Source organism: Podarcis erhardii (assembly GCF_964252035.2).
Source record: "Podarcis erhardii genome assembly, chromosome: 8".
NCBI classification, from domain to species: Eukaryota; Metazoa; Chordata; class Lepidosauria; order Squamata; family Lacertidae; genus Podarcis; species Podarcis erhardii.
The window spans coordinates 3,174,549-3,192,788 of NC_138499.1; the positions used below are offsets into that span (position 1 = coordinate 3,174,549).

At 46.5% G+C, this 18,240-nt stretch overlaps 2 protein-coding genes across 2 annotated transcripts in view; one reads left to right on the plus strand and one right to left on the minus strand.

The window, feature by feature from the left end:
* Window positions 1-18,240, minus strand: part of NAPRT (nicotinate phosphoribosyltransferase) — a 221,860-nt gene that overhangs the window by 109,769 nt on the left and 93,851 nt on the right. The window lies entirely within an intron of this gene.
* The window catches only part of LOC309349049 (1-phosphatidylinositol 4,5-bisphosphate phosphodiesterase gamma-1-like), a 94,275-nt gene that overhangs the window by 43,456 nt on the left and 32,579 nt on the right, over window positions 1-18,240 (plus strand). The window contains exons 6-14 of the mRNA XM_081874916.1: window positions 105-139; window positions 1,018-1,090; window positions 4,183-4,284; window positions 6,264-6,382; window positions 8,524-8,609; window positions 10,511-10,631; window positions 11,110-11,278; window positions 12,898-13,017; window positions 13,116-13,223. Coding sequence (XP_081731042.1) covers window positions 105-139; window positions 1,018-1,090; window positions 4,183-4,284; window positions 6,264-6,382; window positions 8,524-8,609; window positions 10,511-10,631; window positions 11,110-11,278; window positions 12,898-13,017; window positions 13,116-13,223 — 933 coding nt within the window. The remainder of the gene's footprint in view (window positions 1-104; window positions 140-1,017; window positions 1,091-4,182; window positions 4,285-6,263; window positions 6,383-8,523; window positions 8,610-10,510; window positions 10,632-11,109; window positions 11,279-12,897; window positions 13,018-13,115; window positions 13,224-18,240) is intronic.

Sequence of the window (18,240 nt, forward strand, 5' to 3'; positions counted from 1 at the left end):
ACCGGAAAACTAATAAAGATTATTTGAAGAAGAAAAAGACATTTGCAGCCTTGCCCATGTCCTGATTGCATTGCTGATCGCTGTGTCGCTTCTTTACGTTTCAGATAATTGAGCAGCTGGAGCTGTCCTTCCCCTTACGGTAAGTAGGAACTTCCCTGAGACTGGGATCGCTCACTTCCTGTCTCTTGGCCTGAGTCTCCATGTGTTCGTTGAATCGAAAAGAGCCGCACAGGTCAAGAAGGGTGTTGGCAGGTTTGGTGAGCTGCCTTCCTTCCAATTGGTGCCCGCTAGATTTTCTGGACTACAACTCCCATCAAACACAGCATCGTAGGTCCATGCTGCCTGGGGCTGGCGGGAGTTGTAAAACACCCCAAACTTCTGGGGGGTGGGCACCGGGTTGGAGAAGGCTGTTAGAAAGAAGCTGGAAAGCTTCTTTGAAACACCAGGTTTGGATAAAACCTTCCATCCCAGGATCCACTTTCCAAAATGGTTAACCCAGAAAAATGAGTGCAACTGCAGCCCTCTCCTTGTGAGTCCCAGTAACTGGTATTTGGTGGTATACTGCTACTGCACAAGGAGGTTGTATAGATCAGTGTTTCCCAACCTTGGGCCTCCAGCTGCTTTTGAACTACAATTCCCATCATCCCTGACCACTGGTCTTGCTAGCTAGGGATGATGGGAGTTGTAGTCCAAAAACAGCTGGAGGCCCAAGGTTGGGAAACACTGGTATAGATGACCAAGAGTAAACCAACCTCAAGGGATTTGTCTAATTTTCTGGAAAGCCATCTCAGATAAATGCATGGGTTTCAAAGGTGGGCCAAAGGAACTGGGTATAATGTCCTGGACAGTTAATGCCTCGGTCTCTCCGATTCAGTTTTCTCGTCTTATGAACAGGCTCAGACTTCACAAAATGTCCTATGCATGGGTTTTTGGTTTTTTTTTTGTGGCTGGGTTTATGGGGCATCGCCAGGTGGATTTTGGTGGCCACTATCTTTCTCTCTTCAACTCTTTCCCTAGGAACGTGGACCGGCCAGAACTCTGCCAGATCACGCTGTACGACTTCCAGAAGTTCCTGCAATATGACCAGAAGGTATTTGCAAAGAGAGGAGGGCTTACCGTATTTTTCATGCCATAAGACGCACCTGACCATAAGACGCACCTAGTTTTTAGAGGGGGAAAACAAGAAAAAAAAATATTCTGAATGAAACAGTGGATGTATGATTTTTGTGGTTCATGCTGTGGCCACAGACATGTGATTTGACAGTGAGTTTGGGGAGCCCAATGCAAAAATCCTGAGGATCCATGTGGATCCGTGCTTTGTAACCACGTTTTTGCGCCCTTGGGTCCCCATGCAACAGTGGCTGCGTGTGTGTTTTTGGTGCAGGCTGTAGCCATGGACATGCTATGTGATCTGATGGTGAATTTGGGGTGACCCAGTGCAAAAGTCCTGAGGATCCATGGGCTTTTACCTCCCCCCTCCCAGGCAGCCTCCTTTATCACTAGCCTCCCTTATCTCCCTCCTGATCGTTTGCTGATCAGCTGCTTCCTTTCAACACTCCCTTCCCTCTTGTTTGCCTTAGTGTCTTTTCCTTAGCTGGAGCAGTTTTTTGCTCCTCCTTTTCTTCTAATTTCTCTCCTCATTGCTTTAGTATTCCTGTTTCCCCCCTTTGCAAGTTCGCTGTCTTTACCTCCCCCCTCCCAGGCAGCCTCCTTTATTGCTTGCATCCCTTATCTCCCTCCCCAATTGCTTGCTGATTAGCGGCTTTGTTTCAACACCCACTTCCCTCTTTAAAAAGAAAAAGAAAAAGCATGATATGCTTTTCGCACCTGGGCAATTCAGCTCCAGGAACCTCGCATTCGCTCCATAAGACGCACAGACATTTCCCCTTACTTTTTAGGAAGAAAAAAGTGTGTCTTATGGAGCGAAAAAGCGGTAGTTAATTCTGCAGAGGAAGGTTGGGCTTGGGAGAGCCTCTCATGCTCAGAGTAGCACGACAAAGATCCGCTTGTCCCGTGAAAGCAGCGGCGTAGCATGGGTTGTCAGCACCCGGGGCAAGGCAAGTAATTTGCGCCCCTAACCCCTAACCTGCTGCCGCTGCCAGCTTCTTCTTGCTGCTGCCTGGGCTGGGGTATTTACGGTAAGGTGGCGGCGGGTCCGTGTCAGGTGATCTGAGGCGAGTTGCCGCTGGCACTGCCGCCCAAACGACGCCGCTTGCCCGGAGGAGGAGGAGGGCAGAGAGGCGAGGAAAATGCAACATGGCCCAGCAGCTGCAGCAGCAGCAGCGGTGGTGGGGCTGTGAGGAGGGGCTGCCTGGCGCGCCCTCCGCGGCCCTGACGTGCGGGGACCGCGGCGAGCGCTGAGAGCCGCTGCCTGCCGGATGCCTTCAGCCCGGACGCGCGCACAGCTCGGTTCCGCGAGACATGGGGCTCTGCTACAGCCTGCGCCTGAGGCTCTTCGGCGACTCCGGAGGCGACGAGCGCGCCCCCCCAGATGTTGCGCCCGGTGCGGCCGGCCCCCCTGCACGCTACGCCACTGCGTGAAAGTAACGCATTAACCGGCTTTCCTTGGTAACTGACAGCCGGCAGGTAGGAGATTGGAGACCTTTTTGGAGCCAGCCGTAAATCAACCAACTGCTTGGTGCTCTTGCACTCTGAAAGCAGCTAACATCAGGGTGATGCTGGCTGGAATAATTATTATTATCATCATTATTATTATTATTATTATTATTATTATTATTATTATTATTTATACCCCGCCCTCCCTAGCCAAGACAGGGCAGCTAACACCAGGTAAAGAAAACAACTGATTAAAATACAACTTAAAAGCAAGATTCAAATACAACATTAAAATGCAGCTTCATTTCAATAGAAACACAAATCAAAAAAATATTTTTTGGGGGGATGAAAACCTCAAGTCTTCACCAAGGCCAACTATCCAGACTGGTCCTTCGTGGGCCAGAAAAAAGCCAGGGAAGTCCCCAAATAGGAGTTCCATCACAGAAGGAAAAAGGAAAAAGGAAAGAGGGGGAGGGGATCAAGTTGATTCCAAGCCAAAGGCCAGGCGGAACAACTCTCTCTTACAGGCCCTGCGGAAAGAAATCAGATCCTGCAGGGCCCTGGTCTCCTGAGACAGAGCGTTCCACCAGGCCGGGGCCAGTGTTGAAAAGGCCCTGGCTCTGGATGAGGCTAATCTGACTTCCTTAGGGCCCGGGACCTCTAGGGTGTTGCTATTTATGGACCTTTAGGTCCTCCGTGGGGCATATCGGGAGAGGCGGTCCCATAGGTACGAGGGTCCTAGGACGTGATGGGAAATATAGTCCAAAACAGCTGCAGTGGCACCCGCTTGGAGAAGGCTGTGCTCTACCAGTTGGGTCCTCTCTCCAATTACAGCAATCACAAGATTCATTTTCAGCCTGGAGAGATTTCACCCAGAGTCTGTCTGTGATGAGCTCTGATGTCACTTTTACATACCTTTTTAATTATTATTTTTTAAAGTTTTTTATTGACATATATTCAAAGACATACAGAAATACAGTACATACCCATTACAAAGTATATTTTGTATAATATACTGAAATAAAGCAGTGACTAATAAAGCAAAAATAAAGCAGGATTAATTCAGCCAGCTAGCCCTGGTGATCATCTAATGTTTATTGGATGGATTTTCCTCCTAAATTGATTTCTGAATTTATTGTTATTCACATTTTATACTGTATTTTATGCTGTTTTTTGTTGCATCAATTAAGTGTTCTAAATTTCTTGCTAGCCGCCCTGAGCCCGTTCTTCTGAACTGGGAAGGGCGGGGTATAAATAAAAATTTATTTATTTATTTATTTACTTACTTAAAATAAGAAAGAGCAAGGACAGAAAGGAGAAAAAGAAATAACTAAAGAAAGGGGGGCAGAGAAGAGAAAGAGAGAGAAGAGAAAAAAGGGTTAAATAAAGATAAATAAATATAATAGGCTGTCTTTTCCGTCTCTCTGTCCTGCAGCCAGATAACAGCCAACCATTCTGTCTTCTATAAACTAGTATATTTTTCAGTCTTCAGATCCAGGTTTTACAAGTTCGTTTTCTCTTTCACGCGAAAATCATTACTGAGCATTTGTTAATTCCTTACGGACTTTTTGGCGTGAAAGAGGCGCTTCTTACTTACAGCGCTCCCCTCCTTACCTTTCCCTCCAGGAGCCGTGGGCAAGTGACATTGCCAAAGTCCGGGAGTTCATGTGCAACTACCTCCGGGATCCCTTCAGCGACATGGCGGAGCCCTTCTTCCAGCTGGACGAGGTGGGTGGCACCCTCCCCTCCCCTCCTCACCCTGTGGGGCACCAGAAGTCAGCTCACCATAGAGCACGCCCTGCCAGCTTCCATTCTGTGGTCGCAGCCACAGAAAGCACACTTCCAATTAACTCCAAGGCATTGCAGCTTGGATCTTGAGCTTCCATGAGCTGAGATCTGCGCACAGGAGCAACAACTTTAACCGACCTGCTCTTCTCCTTGCAACCCTCTGTGCCCCTTAAAAGGGTTGTGGGGCTACGAGGAAGATGGCATAGGGGGCTGCAGGGAGACTTGGCAAACATTCCCCTCCCCATAACCTCTAGTGGGAGGCAGTTTCCCTTTTGAGCAGAAGCAGCGAACTCCTGGAATTTAACAGCCTAATGGGAATTTCACTCATGTGTTTGCCAGCCATATAACCCCGGTCCTGAAAGACCTACATTGGCTCCCAGTACGTTTCTGAGCACAAATCAAAGTGTTGGTGCTGACCTTGAAAGCACTAAACGGCCTCAAAGGCCCAGTGTACCCATTTTAAGGAGCATCTCCACCCCCATCATTCAGCCCAGATACTGAGGTCCAGCTCCAAGGGCCTTCTGGTGATTCCCTCCCTGCAAGAAGCAAGGTTACAGGGAACCAGGCAGAGGGCCTTCTCGGTGGTGGCGCCCGCCCTGTGGAACGCCCTTCCATCAGATGTCAAGGAAATAAACAACTATCTGACATTTAGAAGACATCTGTAGGCAGCTGTAGTAAACGAAAATCTGCCCTTATTCCCTTATGGGGGACACAGGAGCCCTTTGCAGGTTCTGCATCGGTCAGAGAAAATAACAGAGGCCAACCAGAGAATATTGAGAAGCAAAGCAGCTAGTAAGCCTGATCTTTATTGAACTGTTGCAACAGGGTGCCCCCTTCACAAGCAGGAGAAGGACCCCGAACCAAGGCGTGCCCGCCCTTATATAGACATTTTAAATTGCCCGCCCTGGAGTCCAAGACCACCCCCAGAAACATCATACATACATCACAGAAAGGGCGGTCTACAACAGAAATCTGAGTGTGTTGTTTACCTCCTGTCTGGCAGGTTACCTGTTAATGCTTACTTGATTGGATACCCTGGGGAGCCTGGCCAGTCTTTTGTAATGACAAATACTTAGTTCCTGAGCCAGGTCACAGGCTCACCCTATTCATACAGAGACATACCCTTAAGACAGGATTTGTGAAGGAAAAGACAATGGGGAGGCTTTTCCATTTTCCTTGACCTTGCAGAGAAATCATTTGGTCAGTTTGGGAGTCAAAATGGTTCCAGGGCTGCTGCTTCAGACATGTGGTTTATATACAGTGGTGCCTCGCAAGACGAAAAGAATCCGTTCCGCGATTCTCTTCGTCTAGCGGTTTTTTCGTCTTGCGAAGCAAGCCCATTGACGGCTTAGTGGATTAGCGCTATTAGCGGTTTAGCGGCTTTTAGCGGCTTAGCGGATAAGCGGCTTAGCAGCTTAGAAAAAGGGGGGGAAAGGGGAAAAAACCCACAGGAACTCTCAAGACATTTTCGTCTTGCGAAGCAAGCCCATAGGAAATTCGTTTTGCGAAGCACCTCCAAAACGGAAAACTCTTTCGTCTAGCGAGTTTTCTGTCTTGCGAGGCATTCGTCTTGCGGGGCACCACTGTATTTATGTACATGTTTGCTTGGTACATTTATGAACGTTTATTATATATATAAGACCTTAATTTTTTTATTTCACAACCCTGTTTAGGGAAGTTTTTAATGTCTGATGTTTTATCGCTTTATTGTTATTATTATTATTATTATTATTATTATCATCATTAATTGGGAGCAGCAATTAATTAATTAATAGTGGAAAAAAGGACTCATGTAAATGAGGACCCTTCACCTGACTCCCTCCAGACCACATCTGCGGTGCTCACCTAATTCTGAGAGTCTTTATCCCATTCTCCAGCTGACCTCTAACTGGTTCCTCTCTCCCCTTGGCTCCCCACAGTTCCTAACGTTCCTGTTCTCCAAAGAAAACATGGTCATGGATTCCAGGTTTGACCGAGTGGTGCCGGAAGAAATGAACTACCCCTTGACTCAGTACTGGATCTCTTCCTCCCATAACACGTAAGAGCATCTCTGGGCAACAGGGCCCTTTGCTCAGGGGGCAGCCTCAGTTGTGTTAAAGCAAGGCTGCTGGGTCAGGCACCAGAACTTCTGAACCCCAGCCCAGCTACAATGGCACAGCTGGCAGGGCTCCTGTGTCTTACAAGGGAACCATGGAATCACAGAATTGTACAGCTGGAAGGGATCCCCAAGGGGAATCTAGTCCAGACCCTGCAAGGCAGGAATCACAGCTTTAAGAAAATCCCTGATAGATGGACACCCAACCTCTGTTTAAAAACCTCCGGTGAAAGAGAGTCCACATTCTGAGGGAGTTCATTCCACAGTTGAACATCTCTTATCCTGATGTCTAGCCAGAATCTCTTCCCTTATCCTTGGACAGCTGTCCATGGAGGCGCAGGTCTATTCTGTGTTCAGGGCAGCTGTCTACTAGCTCCATCTGCTATGCAGGATGAGACCCTCCCTGCCCACAGACTGTCTCGCCAGAGTGGTGCATGCTCTGGTTATCTCTCGCTTGGACTACTGCAATGCACTCTACGTGGGGCTACTGTTGGCTATTTGCAGTTTAGTAGCACAGCAGAGGTGGAAGACAGAAGTGCCTGGCGTGCTCTGGTCCATGGGGTCACGAAGAGTCGGACACGACTAAACAAGCACAGCAGAGAGCTTGCTGGGGAGGCCATGCATAACAAGGAACTCAAAATAACTTTAAAAAGGTTTTAATAACAAAAACAAAAACTCCTTTTACACTAAAGATAACAACAACAAACATGACCCAACCACCAACCCATCCCCCAGGGGGGCGAGAGAGCTAGGTGCTGCTCCTTATATACTACACCCAATCGCTGACACAGCTTAATTAACTCAACTTAGCAGCACCTGCTATGTTTCACAGCTGCAAGACTGGGTCTCTGCCCTGGCCCTTAAAGACATAGACAACTTGTGAAACAATAATGAACCTTCATATTTTAAAGTAACTACAGTGGTACCTCGCAAGACAAATGCCTCGCAAGACGAAAAACGCGCAAGACGAAAGAGTTTTCTGTTTTTTGAGTCGTTCTGCAAGACGAATTTCCCTATGGGCTTGCTTTGCAAGACGAAAGGTCTTGCGAGTTCTTGCGAGTTTGTTTCCTTTTTCTTAAAGCCGCTAAGCCGTTAATAGCCACTAAGCCGCTAATAGCCGCTAAGCCGCTAAGCCGCTAATATCCGTGCTTCGCAAGACGAAAAAACCGCAAGACGAAGAGACTCGCGGAACGGATTAATTTCGTCTTGCGAGGCACCACTGTATTCAACAGCTGCCTTTGAAGGTGACCCAGAAACTGCAATTAATTCAGAATGCGGCAGCTAGACTGGGGACTGGGAGCGACCACAGAGACCACATAACACCAGTCTTGAAAGACCTACACTGGTTCCCAGTACGTTTCCAAGCACCATTCAAAGTGCTGGTGCTGACCTTTAAAGCCCTAAATGGCCTCGGCCCAGTATACCCGAAGGAGCGTCTCCACCCCGGACACCGAGGTCCAGCACCGAGAGCCTTCTGGCAGTTCCCTTGCTGCGAGAAGTGAGGTTACAGGGAACCAATACAGAACAACAAACCCCTGTGTTGCAAACTTAACACAACAAACAATACAAGCAACACGTAGTCCAGTATACTAGATAGCACTGTAATTCTTATTGAGTAATATACATGATTTAGTAACAAAAACAAAATGTGTGCACTTGTAAATTCTCTAATATATTTGAAATCAATTGAACACACGTCTGTCAATCTTCGAAAGTCCGCAGAAGTTTAATAAGTCTATGGGTGAATATTGGATGTGAGAATATTGAGAGAATATTGGATGTGTGGTTTTTTTTTTATTGTTATTGGTGTATTGGTTTTTATGTGTGTGTTTTTTCCTTTTTTGATGTACTGTTATGTATGTTTTGTTAATTTTTTGTTGTTCTCTCTTTTGCCTTTTTTTTTGTAATTTTTGAAACTTCTAATAAATATCATTTTTTAAAAAAAGAAAGAAACAGTCAGATTTTTCGGGAACACTGTCTGTTGTTATTCACCTACTACTTCGGCACCATGAACGCCTAAAAATATTTTTACCGCTTAACCCACAGGATAGCATCTATTACTTAGGTGTCTCTGCCTCTTACAGGTATCTCACGGGGGACCAGTTCTCCAGCGAATCCTCTCTGGAAGCCTACTCCCGCTGCCTCCGGATGGGATGCCGCTGCATAGAATGTGAGTCTCACTTTTGGGGATCTTGGCCCAGCTTGGCTTCCGGGTGCCAACTGCTGGAAACCACAAGCTGGGACAGTTGCTCTTGGGCTCGAATCCTGATTGTGGGTTTCCAACTGCGGGCACTTGGTTGGCCACTGGAAGAACAGGATGCTGGACTCGACAAGCCGGTGGCCTGATCCTGCAGGCTCTTCTTAGGTTCTTAATTTGTTATTTATTTGGGCATTTGTACCGCACGTTTCTGTTGGGATGCTGCCAGGGAGACGGGGGCATCAGGCAGGCCCCCAGCTGGCTCCAGCCACCGGGCAAACTCCAGGTCACGGAACAGCATCAATCAATCAGCAACTCGAGCCTCAGTTGCCTTCTGAAGCTACCGAGCATGCGAATTAGCAGAGTGAATAAATCTCCACAACGGAAGTAGCGGACAGAGCCATGTGTAAGCTTTATTTACAGCATTTTATTCAGCAGCAGGAACAAAGGAAAACATGTCTGCTTCCCTTCGTGTCCAAGCAAAACAGCAATAAAGCAAAAGCAATATACAAAACGGAAGTTCCCAGCAAACTGTGCTGGAAGTAAACAGGCATGTGACACACAACAGTCAGGCCTGACCCTTTTAAGGTGGAATGGAACTATATCATAACAGTTTCGGCCAAATGGGCTTCCAGAGTGCCTTGCATAAGTAAAAAGGTAAAGGTACCCCTGCCCATTCGGGCCAGTCTTGCCAGACTCTAGGGTTGTGCGCCCATCTCACTTAAGAGGCCGGGGGCCAGCGCTGTCCGCAGACACTTCCGGGTCACGTGGCCAGCGTGACAAGCTGCATCTGGCGAGCCAGCGCAGCACACGGAATGCCGTTTACCTTCCCGCCAGAGCGGTCCCTATTTATCTACTTGCACCCAGAGGTGCTTTCGAACTGCTAGGTTGGCAGGCGCTGGGACCGAACGACGGGAGCGCACCCCGTCGCGGGGATTCGAACCGCCGACCATGTGATCGGCAAGTCCTAGGCGCTGAGGTTTTACCCACAGCGCCACCCGCGTCCCTAGTGCCTTGCATAGAGTCAATTAAAACAAGACAGTTTGCACATCTCAGCCAGTGGCTCATAGCACTTCCTTTTCCAGGTAGTGGGCAAAGAGGGATTTTGCAAACCAGTCCTGGTCTGTGGCTTTCTGTGCCGTGTTATCTTTCCATCTCATAGCTCAGAAGCAGGCAGACTGGGGTTAAACTGAAACCTGCTACAGCCTAGGAAGTTAGGCTGTTAAGTGAGAGTTCTCCCGAGCATGCACAGAGTTCTTTTCTGTAAGCACTGGCTAACCTCAGCTCACTCTATCATATCTGATAGTAAAGGGCAGAGATTCCAGCAGGATTCAGATGTGCCTTTCTGCAATTTGCGCCCCCCCCCCCAAAAGGAGAAAGACAAACAGATGCCTTAAGTGTGTGTGTGTGTGTGTGTGTGTGTGTGTGTGTGCACATTTGTGTGAGTGTGTGCCTGTAGCAAAGGGCCGGGCAATCTATACATCATTATTATGGTTGTTACCTGATTGAAGAAATCCTGGCCAATGAATTGCGTGAACTGGGAAGTCAATCAAATAATAGTTCTGCATCTGAGTATAAACCAGCCTTCTCCAACCAGAAATTTTGGACTACAGTGATGAGAATTGTAGTCCGAAACCTCTGGCAGGCAACAGATTGAAGAAGGCTGGTATCCATAAAAATTCTGCAGCAAGAAGCATAGAAAGGGGGAAAGCTTCTTTTAAGATAACTCTGGGCACTTGCAGTTTTTAATAAGCGCCGGTGTTAAAGACAAAGATATATAAAACCTTCCTGGTTGATGAAAAAGAAATTCCATCTTAATGAAAAGGGCAATTAATTTAATAACTAATTCAGTACCAAATCCTCTCCACCTGCAGTGGACTGTTGGGACGGTCCGGACGACCTGCCAATCATCTACCACGGCCATACGCTCACCTCCAAAATCAAATTCTTGGACGTGCTGTACACCATCAAGGAACACGCTTTCGTCACCTCTGAGTAAGTGATTCTCCGCCTCCTCTCAGCCCTTTCCTCTGCCTTCTCTTTCCTAAGAGAGGGGGGTGTTTGGTCCCTTCTACCCATGACTCCGGGAAAATTTGCTTGTGCAAAGCTATTTCCCAGGATCTCCGGGAAAATTGGAATCAGTGATGAAACATCGGAGGGTATTTTTCACTGATCTAAAGGCGTATATCGAGAGAAGCTTCCTGTGTTGTGTTGCTTGTGTGGGAGTGTGGAAACTCAGCAACACAGGTGTCTCAGAAACGCAGGTGTTTTCCTCTTGTGCAATTGCATGATGTGTGTTCAGCATACGAACATGTGAAACCTCCTGACGTTGCCTCAGGCTGTCGGATTGGGGGAGGGACCTGTCCTCTTGCCCTCTGTGTAGCACAAGGTTCGGGGACAGGGCTGTGCCGATGATGGCACGCTGCAGGTGTCTCGAGGTGCACCTGGGTGACGCTGCCTGCCTTTCGCCTAGGTTCCCCGTCATCCTCTCCATCGAGGACCATTGCAGCATTGTGCAGCAGAGGAACATGGCCGCGCACTTCAAGAAGGTCTTTGGGGACATGCTGCTTACCAAACCGGTGGATGTCAACGCAGACCAGCTGCCCTCACCTGTCCAGCTCAAGAAGAAGATTCTCATCAAGGTAGCGGGACTCTTACCTGCCCTTTATTCCGAGCTGAACCCTTAGTTCAGGGGTCAACAAACTTTTTCAGCAGGGGGCCCGTCCACTGTCTCTCAGACCTTGTGGGGGGCTGGACTATATTTTGAAGGGAAAAAATGAACGAATTCCTATGCCCCACAAATAACCCAGAAATGCATGTTAAATAAAAGCACACGTTCTACTCAAGTAAAAACACCATAGAATCATAGAATCATAGAGTTGGAAGAGACCACAAGGGCCACCGAGTCCAACCCCCTGCCAAGCAGGAAACACCATCAGAGCACTCCTGACATATGGTTGTCAAGCCTCTGCTTAAAGACCTCCAAAGAAGGAGACTCCACCACATTCCTTGGCAGCAAATTCCACTGTCAAACAGCTCTTACTGTCAGGAAGTTCTTCCTAATGTTTAGGTGGAATCTTCTTTCTTGTAGTTTGGAACCATTGCTCCATGTCCGCTTCTCTGGAGCAGCAGAAAACAACCTTTCTCCCTCCTCTAGGCAGGCCCCACAAATAACCCAGAGATGCATTTTGAATAAAAGGACACATTCTACTCATGTAAAAACACCCACTACCGAGAAGGCCTTCTGTCTGGTTCCCTGTAACCTCACTTCTCGCAATGAGGGAACCACCAGAAGGCCCTCGGCGCTGGACCTCAGTGTCCGGGCAGAACGATGGGGGTGGAGATGCTCCTTCAAGTATACAGGACCAAGGCCGTATAGGGCTGTATAGGGCTTTAAAGGTCAGCACCAACACTTTGAATTGTGCTTGGAAACGTACTGGGAGCCAATGCAGATCTCTCAGGACCGGTGTTATGTGGTCCCGACGGCTGCTCCCAATCACCAGTCTAGCTGCCGCATTCTGGATTAATTGCAGTTTCCGGATCACCTTCAAAGGTAGCCCCACGTAGAGCGCATTGCAGTAGTCCAAGCGGGAGATAACCAGAGCATGCACCGCTCTGGCGAGACAGTCCGTGGGCAGGGAGGGTCTCATCCTGCGTACCAGATGGAGCTGGTAGACAACTGCCCTGGACACAGAATAGACCTGCACCTTCATGGACAGCTGCGAGTCCATAATGACTCCCAGGCTGCGCACCTGGTCCTTCAGGGGCACAGTTACCCCATTCAGGACCAGGGAATCCCCCACACCCACCTGCCCCCTGTCCCCCCAAAACAGTACTTCTGTCTTGTCAGGATTCAACCTCAATCTGTTAGCCGCCATCCATCCTCCAACTGCCTCCAGGCACTCACACAGGACCTTCACCGCCTTCACTGGTTCTGATTTAAAAGAGAGGTAGAGCCTTTGGCATCCTTTTGAATATCCAGGCCAGTGTTTGCCAACCTGGTGCCCTCCATATGATTCGGACTAGAGCGGCACTCAGCCCCAGCCAACATCTGGAGCCCTAAATCATCTGGAAGGCACCAGGTTGTTGAAGGCCGGTCTAGTAATAATTCAGCTGGTAGAACATGAGGTCCTTAATCTCAGGGTTGTGGGTTCAAGCACCACTTTCGGCAAAAGATTCCTGCATTGCAAGGGGTTGGACTAGATGATCCTTGAGGTTCCTTTCGACTCTACAATTCTGTGATTCTGTCCTTTTCTTCCAGCACAAGAAGTTGGTCGAAGGGAACCTCTACGAGGAAGTCTCCTTGGCCAGCTACTCCGAGAACGACATCAGCAACTCCATCAAGAACGGCATCCTTTATCTCGAGGACCCCATTGACCACGTGAGGCTCTTGCTTTCTCCCGCGGCTCAGGGGGTCCCTCGCCTTGTGTCCCAGCCCCTTCCGTTGCTCTGACCCTCTTTCCCCCTCCCTTTCAGCAGACGTGGAGCCCGCACTACTTTGTTCTGACCAGCAACAAGATCTATTACTCCGAGGAGACCTCCCGCTACCAGTCCAACGAGGACGAGGAGGAGACGGAGCAGAAAGAGGTGCATTTCTGGAGTCTTGCAGAGGCGCTTGGCTGGGAAGAAGGCAGTGGGGCGCTCCCATTTTAACTGTGGCAGGGAGTTCCACAGTTTATGCATTTCTTTGTGTCCTGAACCTCCCAACGTTCAGCTTTGTTGCCCGTCAGTTCTAGTGAGCCTGAGCTTGGGGCAACCCAGCCAGATGGGCATGGTAATAATAATAATAATGATAATAATGAAAATAATAATAATAAGGAGCATCTCCACCTCCATTGTTCTGCCTGGACACTGAGGTCCAGCTCCGAGAGCCTTCTGGCGGTTCCCTCACTGCGAGAAGTGAAACTACAGGGAACCAGGCAGAGGGCCTTCTCGGTGGTGGCATCCGCCCTGTGGCACGCCCTCCCACCAACGAGAACAACAACTATCAGACTTTTAGATGAAGGCAGCTCTGTTTAGGGAAGCTTTTAATGTTTGATGCATTACTGTATTTTAATATTGTGGTTGAAGCTGCCCAGAGTGGGACTTCCGGAGGCGGCGCGAAACAGCGATGGCGGTCCTCTTCGTCGTCTGAAGAGGGGCTCCGCAGAAAAGGGTCGTTCGCTGCGGCATAGCGACGACCCGCTTGAAAAAACCACGGGCAGAGGGAGCCCGTGGCCGTGGGACTCGGCGGGCGCCAGGAACTTCCCCAGAAGTGCGGAAGGGACCCCGTAAGGGGCTCCGGAGCGCGAAAGGGGGAGCGGCGCTGTGAGTTCATCGCTCTTTCTGCGGGAGGCGAAGCCGCGCAGCTGTTGCTGATGAGCGTCGACCTTTCTTCCTGTGAACATCAATTTGGCAAGCAACATACCCGTGAGTAAAGTGAACTACAATTTGGACTTTAAATATCCTTTGGACTTTAAATATCCAATTTGGACTTTAAATATCCTTTTTCCGGGTTTGAAAACGGGTGACGAGTAAAAGGAAGTCCGTCTCCCGATACTGCTTACAAGATCAAAAGCAAAAGTACAGAGGAGCGCTGAGGCGCTTAATGGGAACTTTGTAAAGTGGAACTATCGTGCATTTACAGAATTTGCAGTCTTCTTATTTAAAAGACCAAGAGAGACTTTGTTTTTGCCTATGGGATTTATATTTGGGACTTTGTCTTAAGAACGCAAGTCGTCGGGCTGTCAGTATGTAACTGAGCTGTCAAACTGCGGACTATAGTAACAAGATTTTAAGTTGCTACATATATTGAAACTTTAAACGTTTGAAATACTGTTGCAATTACCAGTCTGGCTCCTAGTGGCTTTAGCTTAAAAAGTAAAGGACTCTGCGAATCTTCCTTTTTGTCTTGGAATTACAAACTAAAAAAGAGATTACAGAAACTTTAAATGGCGGAAAAACCTTTTCCTTCCCTGAAATTTTAAGATACTCCCCCTAGAGGACTGTGGAGCTATAGAGGCCTGGGAAACATTTTTTGTTTGGAATTTCTGTGGTTTAATTGTGTGTACTCTGGACTTGCTTTCTCATGGAATAAAGGATAACTTGACCTTGAACAAGAGGCAGGTGTGGAATGAGTGGCACAGGGAAAACAAGAGCAGCCAAAGCTAAAGAAAGAGAAAAAGAAAAAGAAAAAGAAAGGAAGCCTGTGCAACTTGTCCAAACAACTTTAGCTCATCATCGCAGATCATCTGTTCCAACCGTCCTGATAGCACAGGAGGTGGAGGCCGAACAGCCTGCTGAAGAGGACATGGCAACAGGAGGATCTGACACAGTTTTGAAACAAATTTTAGAACAACTAGCAATTTTAAATCAAAAAGTGGACAGTCAATCACTAAAAATAGACCAAGCAACAACTACTATTGGCGTACTTTCTGAAAAGGTCTCTCAGAACACACAGGCAATTGAGAATCTACAAGGAGCTACAGCTGAAAATCATAAATTAGCTGTGGAAGCCTATCAAAAAGCGGAGCAAGCAAGTAAAAAAGTTGATGAGATTAAAGGCGAAATCAAGCCTCTGCAAAGACAGGTAGGGGAACAACAGGCCTACCTGTCGATGGTGGAATTGAGAAACAAGGAGAATAACCTCAGGTTGAGAGCTGTCCCAGAATTGGAGGAAGGCAACTTGGAGGGATTTTTGACACTTTTATTCTCCAAATTTTGGGGAATAGAAGAGGATAAAGACTTTAAAATTGTGACTGCATTTAGACTGGGCAGATCGGTGAAGAAAGACAAGTCCAGAGATTGTTTGGTTATTCTGAAATCAAGAGAGGAAAGAGACAAGATACTAGGCCTACATTTCAAAAAATCTCTAGAGATAGAAGGTAAAAAGGCTGAAATTTACAGAGATATACCCAAATTGTTATTGGATCTTAGAGCCTCATACTTAGAACTGGCAAAGTTGTTGAGAAACAACACAATCCCTTATAGGTGGGAGTTCCCGCAAGGACTATCATTTAGCTATAAAGGAAGGAAAACAAGAATCAGAACACCAGAGGACCAGCAGAAGTTTCTTCACGACAACGGGGAAGACCTCCAGAAAGGAGCAGTTGCGTCTTGGCCACCTCCACCACCAGGAACTAAACAGCCTGGAGCTGGACCATCACTGCCACCGCCGGGAACGGGAGATCTAGACACCCCATTGTAAGGCCTACAAATTGACTCAGGATGTCTCTGCAACTTCTTAGTTGGAATATAAATGGCGGAAATTCCCCAGAAAAAGGAAGGAAAGTATTCCATATATTGAAGAAAGAGCAATTGGACATTATTTGTCTGCAAGAAACACATGTGACAAGGCTTCATCGGAAAGTGCTAATCAATAAAAGGCTAGGCCAAGAATTTATTTCTTCGGACAGAGTTAAGAAAAGAGGAGTAGTGATCTACGCAAAGGAGAGCCTGTCACCGAAATTTCTATTTAAAGATGAACAAGGCAGAATTTTGGCTATTGAAATTTACACACATGGTGAAAAATTTTTGATATTAGGAATTTATGCACCAAATGATGGAAAATCGGAATTTTTTAAGAAGCTGCATGAGACTTTACTGGACTATCTGGATTATAACAACATTATTATGTTGGGAGATATGAATGGGGTTGTCTCTGTAAATATGGATAAGTCGCAGAGTGTAAATATAACAAAAGAAGGCAGACTACCTAAAACTTTTTTTGAAATGACAGACAATATGGATTTGATTGATATATGGAGAGTCAAGAACCCCCTAGGAAAAGAAGGAACTTTCTTTTCTGAAGCTCATTTGTCATGGACACGAATCGACCAAATATGGATAACTAAAGGACTGGCACCTAAAACTAGAAAAGTGGAAATTTGCCCAAAAACTTGCTCCGACCATAATGCTTTGAAAATGGAATTGAGACTAAACATAACCGGATCCTTCAGATGGAAAATGAATGACACTTTATTCAGAGATCAGGAGATTGTGAAGAAGGCCCAAAAAACTTTGAAAGATTACTTTGAGATAAATCAGAACACTACGGTGGAAAAAAGAACAATCTGGGACGCAAGTAAAGCGGTGATGAGAGGGTTTCTAATACAACAAAACACTGTAAAGAAAAGACTCTGGAATGAAAAGAAGCAGAAGATATTGGAGAGAATAAGTGAGGGTGAAAGGAAATTAAGATCTAGGCCCAAGTCCAAGGAAGTGCTGAGAGAAGTGAAATTTTTCCAGGCCCAATATATGAAACTGATAAACCAAGAAGTGGAGTGGAAAATTAAACAAATGAGACAAAGATCTTTCGATTCAGCAAATAAATGTGGGAAACTGCTAGCATGGCAGTTGAAAAAAAGACAAAAATTAAATACAGTTACAAATCTAGAGATTGAAGGAAGAATGGTCCAGAAGCCTGAAGAAATTAGGAAATGTTTCCAGAGATATTTCAAAGATCTCTATGCACAAGGGCCGCAGAAAGAATCTGAGATTGATCAATTTATTAAAACTAACGGATTACAAAAAATTCCTCAGGAAATGAGAACAACCCTGAATGTTAAAGTTACACAGCAGGAAATCGAGAGTGCCATACAGAACCTCCAATTAGGCAAATCTCCAGGCCCTGATGGACTTACCTCCAAATATTATAAGGTTTTGAAGGACTATTTGATACAACCCTTGATGGAGGTATGTAACCAGATTATGGAGGGTAAGAAGGCACCAGAAACGTGGAAAGAAGCTTTCATCACATTGATTCCTAAAACAGAAACTGAAAAGACTCAACTTAAGAACTACCGTCCCATCTCACTCCTAAACGTGGATTACAAAATTTTTGCAGACATTTTGGCAAATAGATTTAAAAAGGTATTGAATGAAGTGATTCACAAGGACCAAGCAGGCTTTCTCCCGGGTAGGCATTTGTTTGACAACACGAGAAACATTATTGACATCTTGGAACTCTTACAAACAAATATTAACACTAGAGCGGCGTTAATTTTTATTGATGCGGAGAAAGCCTTTGACAACATTTCTTGGATGTTCATGAAGAAAAATTTGGAAGGGATGGGAGTGGGACGGGGGTTTGAAAATGGTATAGAAGCAATATATTCAGACCAAAAAGCTAAATTGATAGTAAACAATGTGGTGACGGAGGAATTCAATATTGAAAAAGGGACATGACAAGGGTGCCCTCTATCCCCATTATTGTTTATCTCGGTCCTGGAGGTGCTTTTGAATATGATTAGAAGGGACCGGTTAGTTCGGGGCATTGAGGTCGGAGTGAAACAATATAAACTGAAAGCATTTGCAGATGATTTGGTACTAACATTACAGGAGCCAGTTTCTAGCACAAAAAGAGTTCTGGATTTAATATCTGATTATGGTCGGGTGGCGGGATTTAAGTTGAACAAGCAAAAGACTAAGGTCTTAGCTAAGAACCTAACGTCTACAGAAACAGATGAGTTTTTGAAAGAGACAGGATTAAATGTGGTTAAAAAGGTAAAATATTTAGGGGTGTTCTTGACTTCTAAAAACTTGAATTTGTTTAAGGACAACTATGAGAAATGTTGGTCAGAAATCAAAAGGGATTTGGAAACTTGGACAAGACTAAAACTTTCCT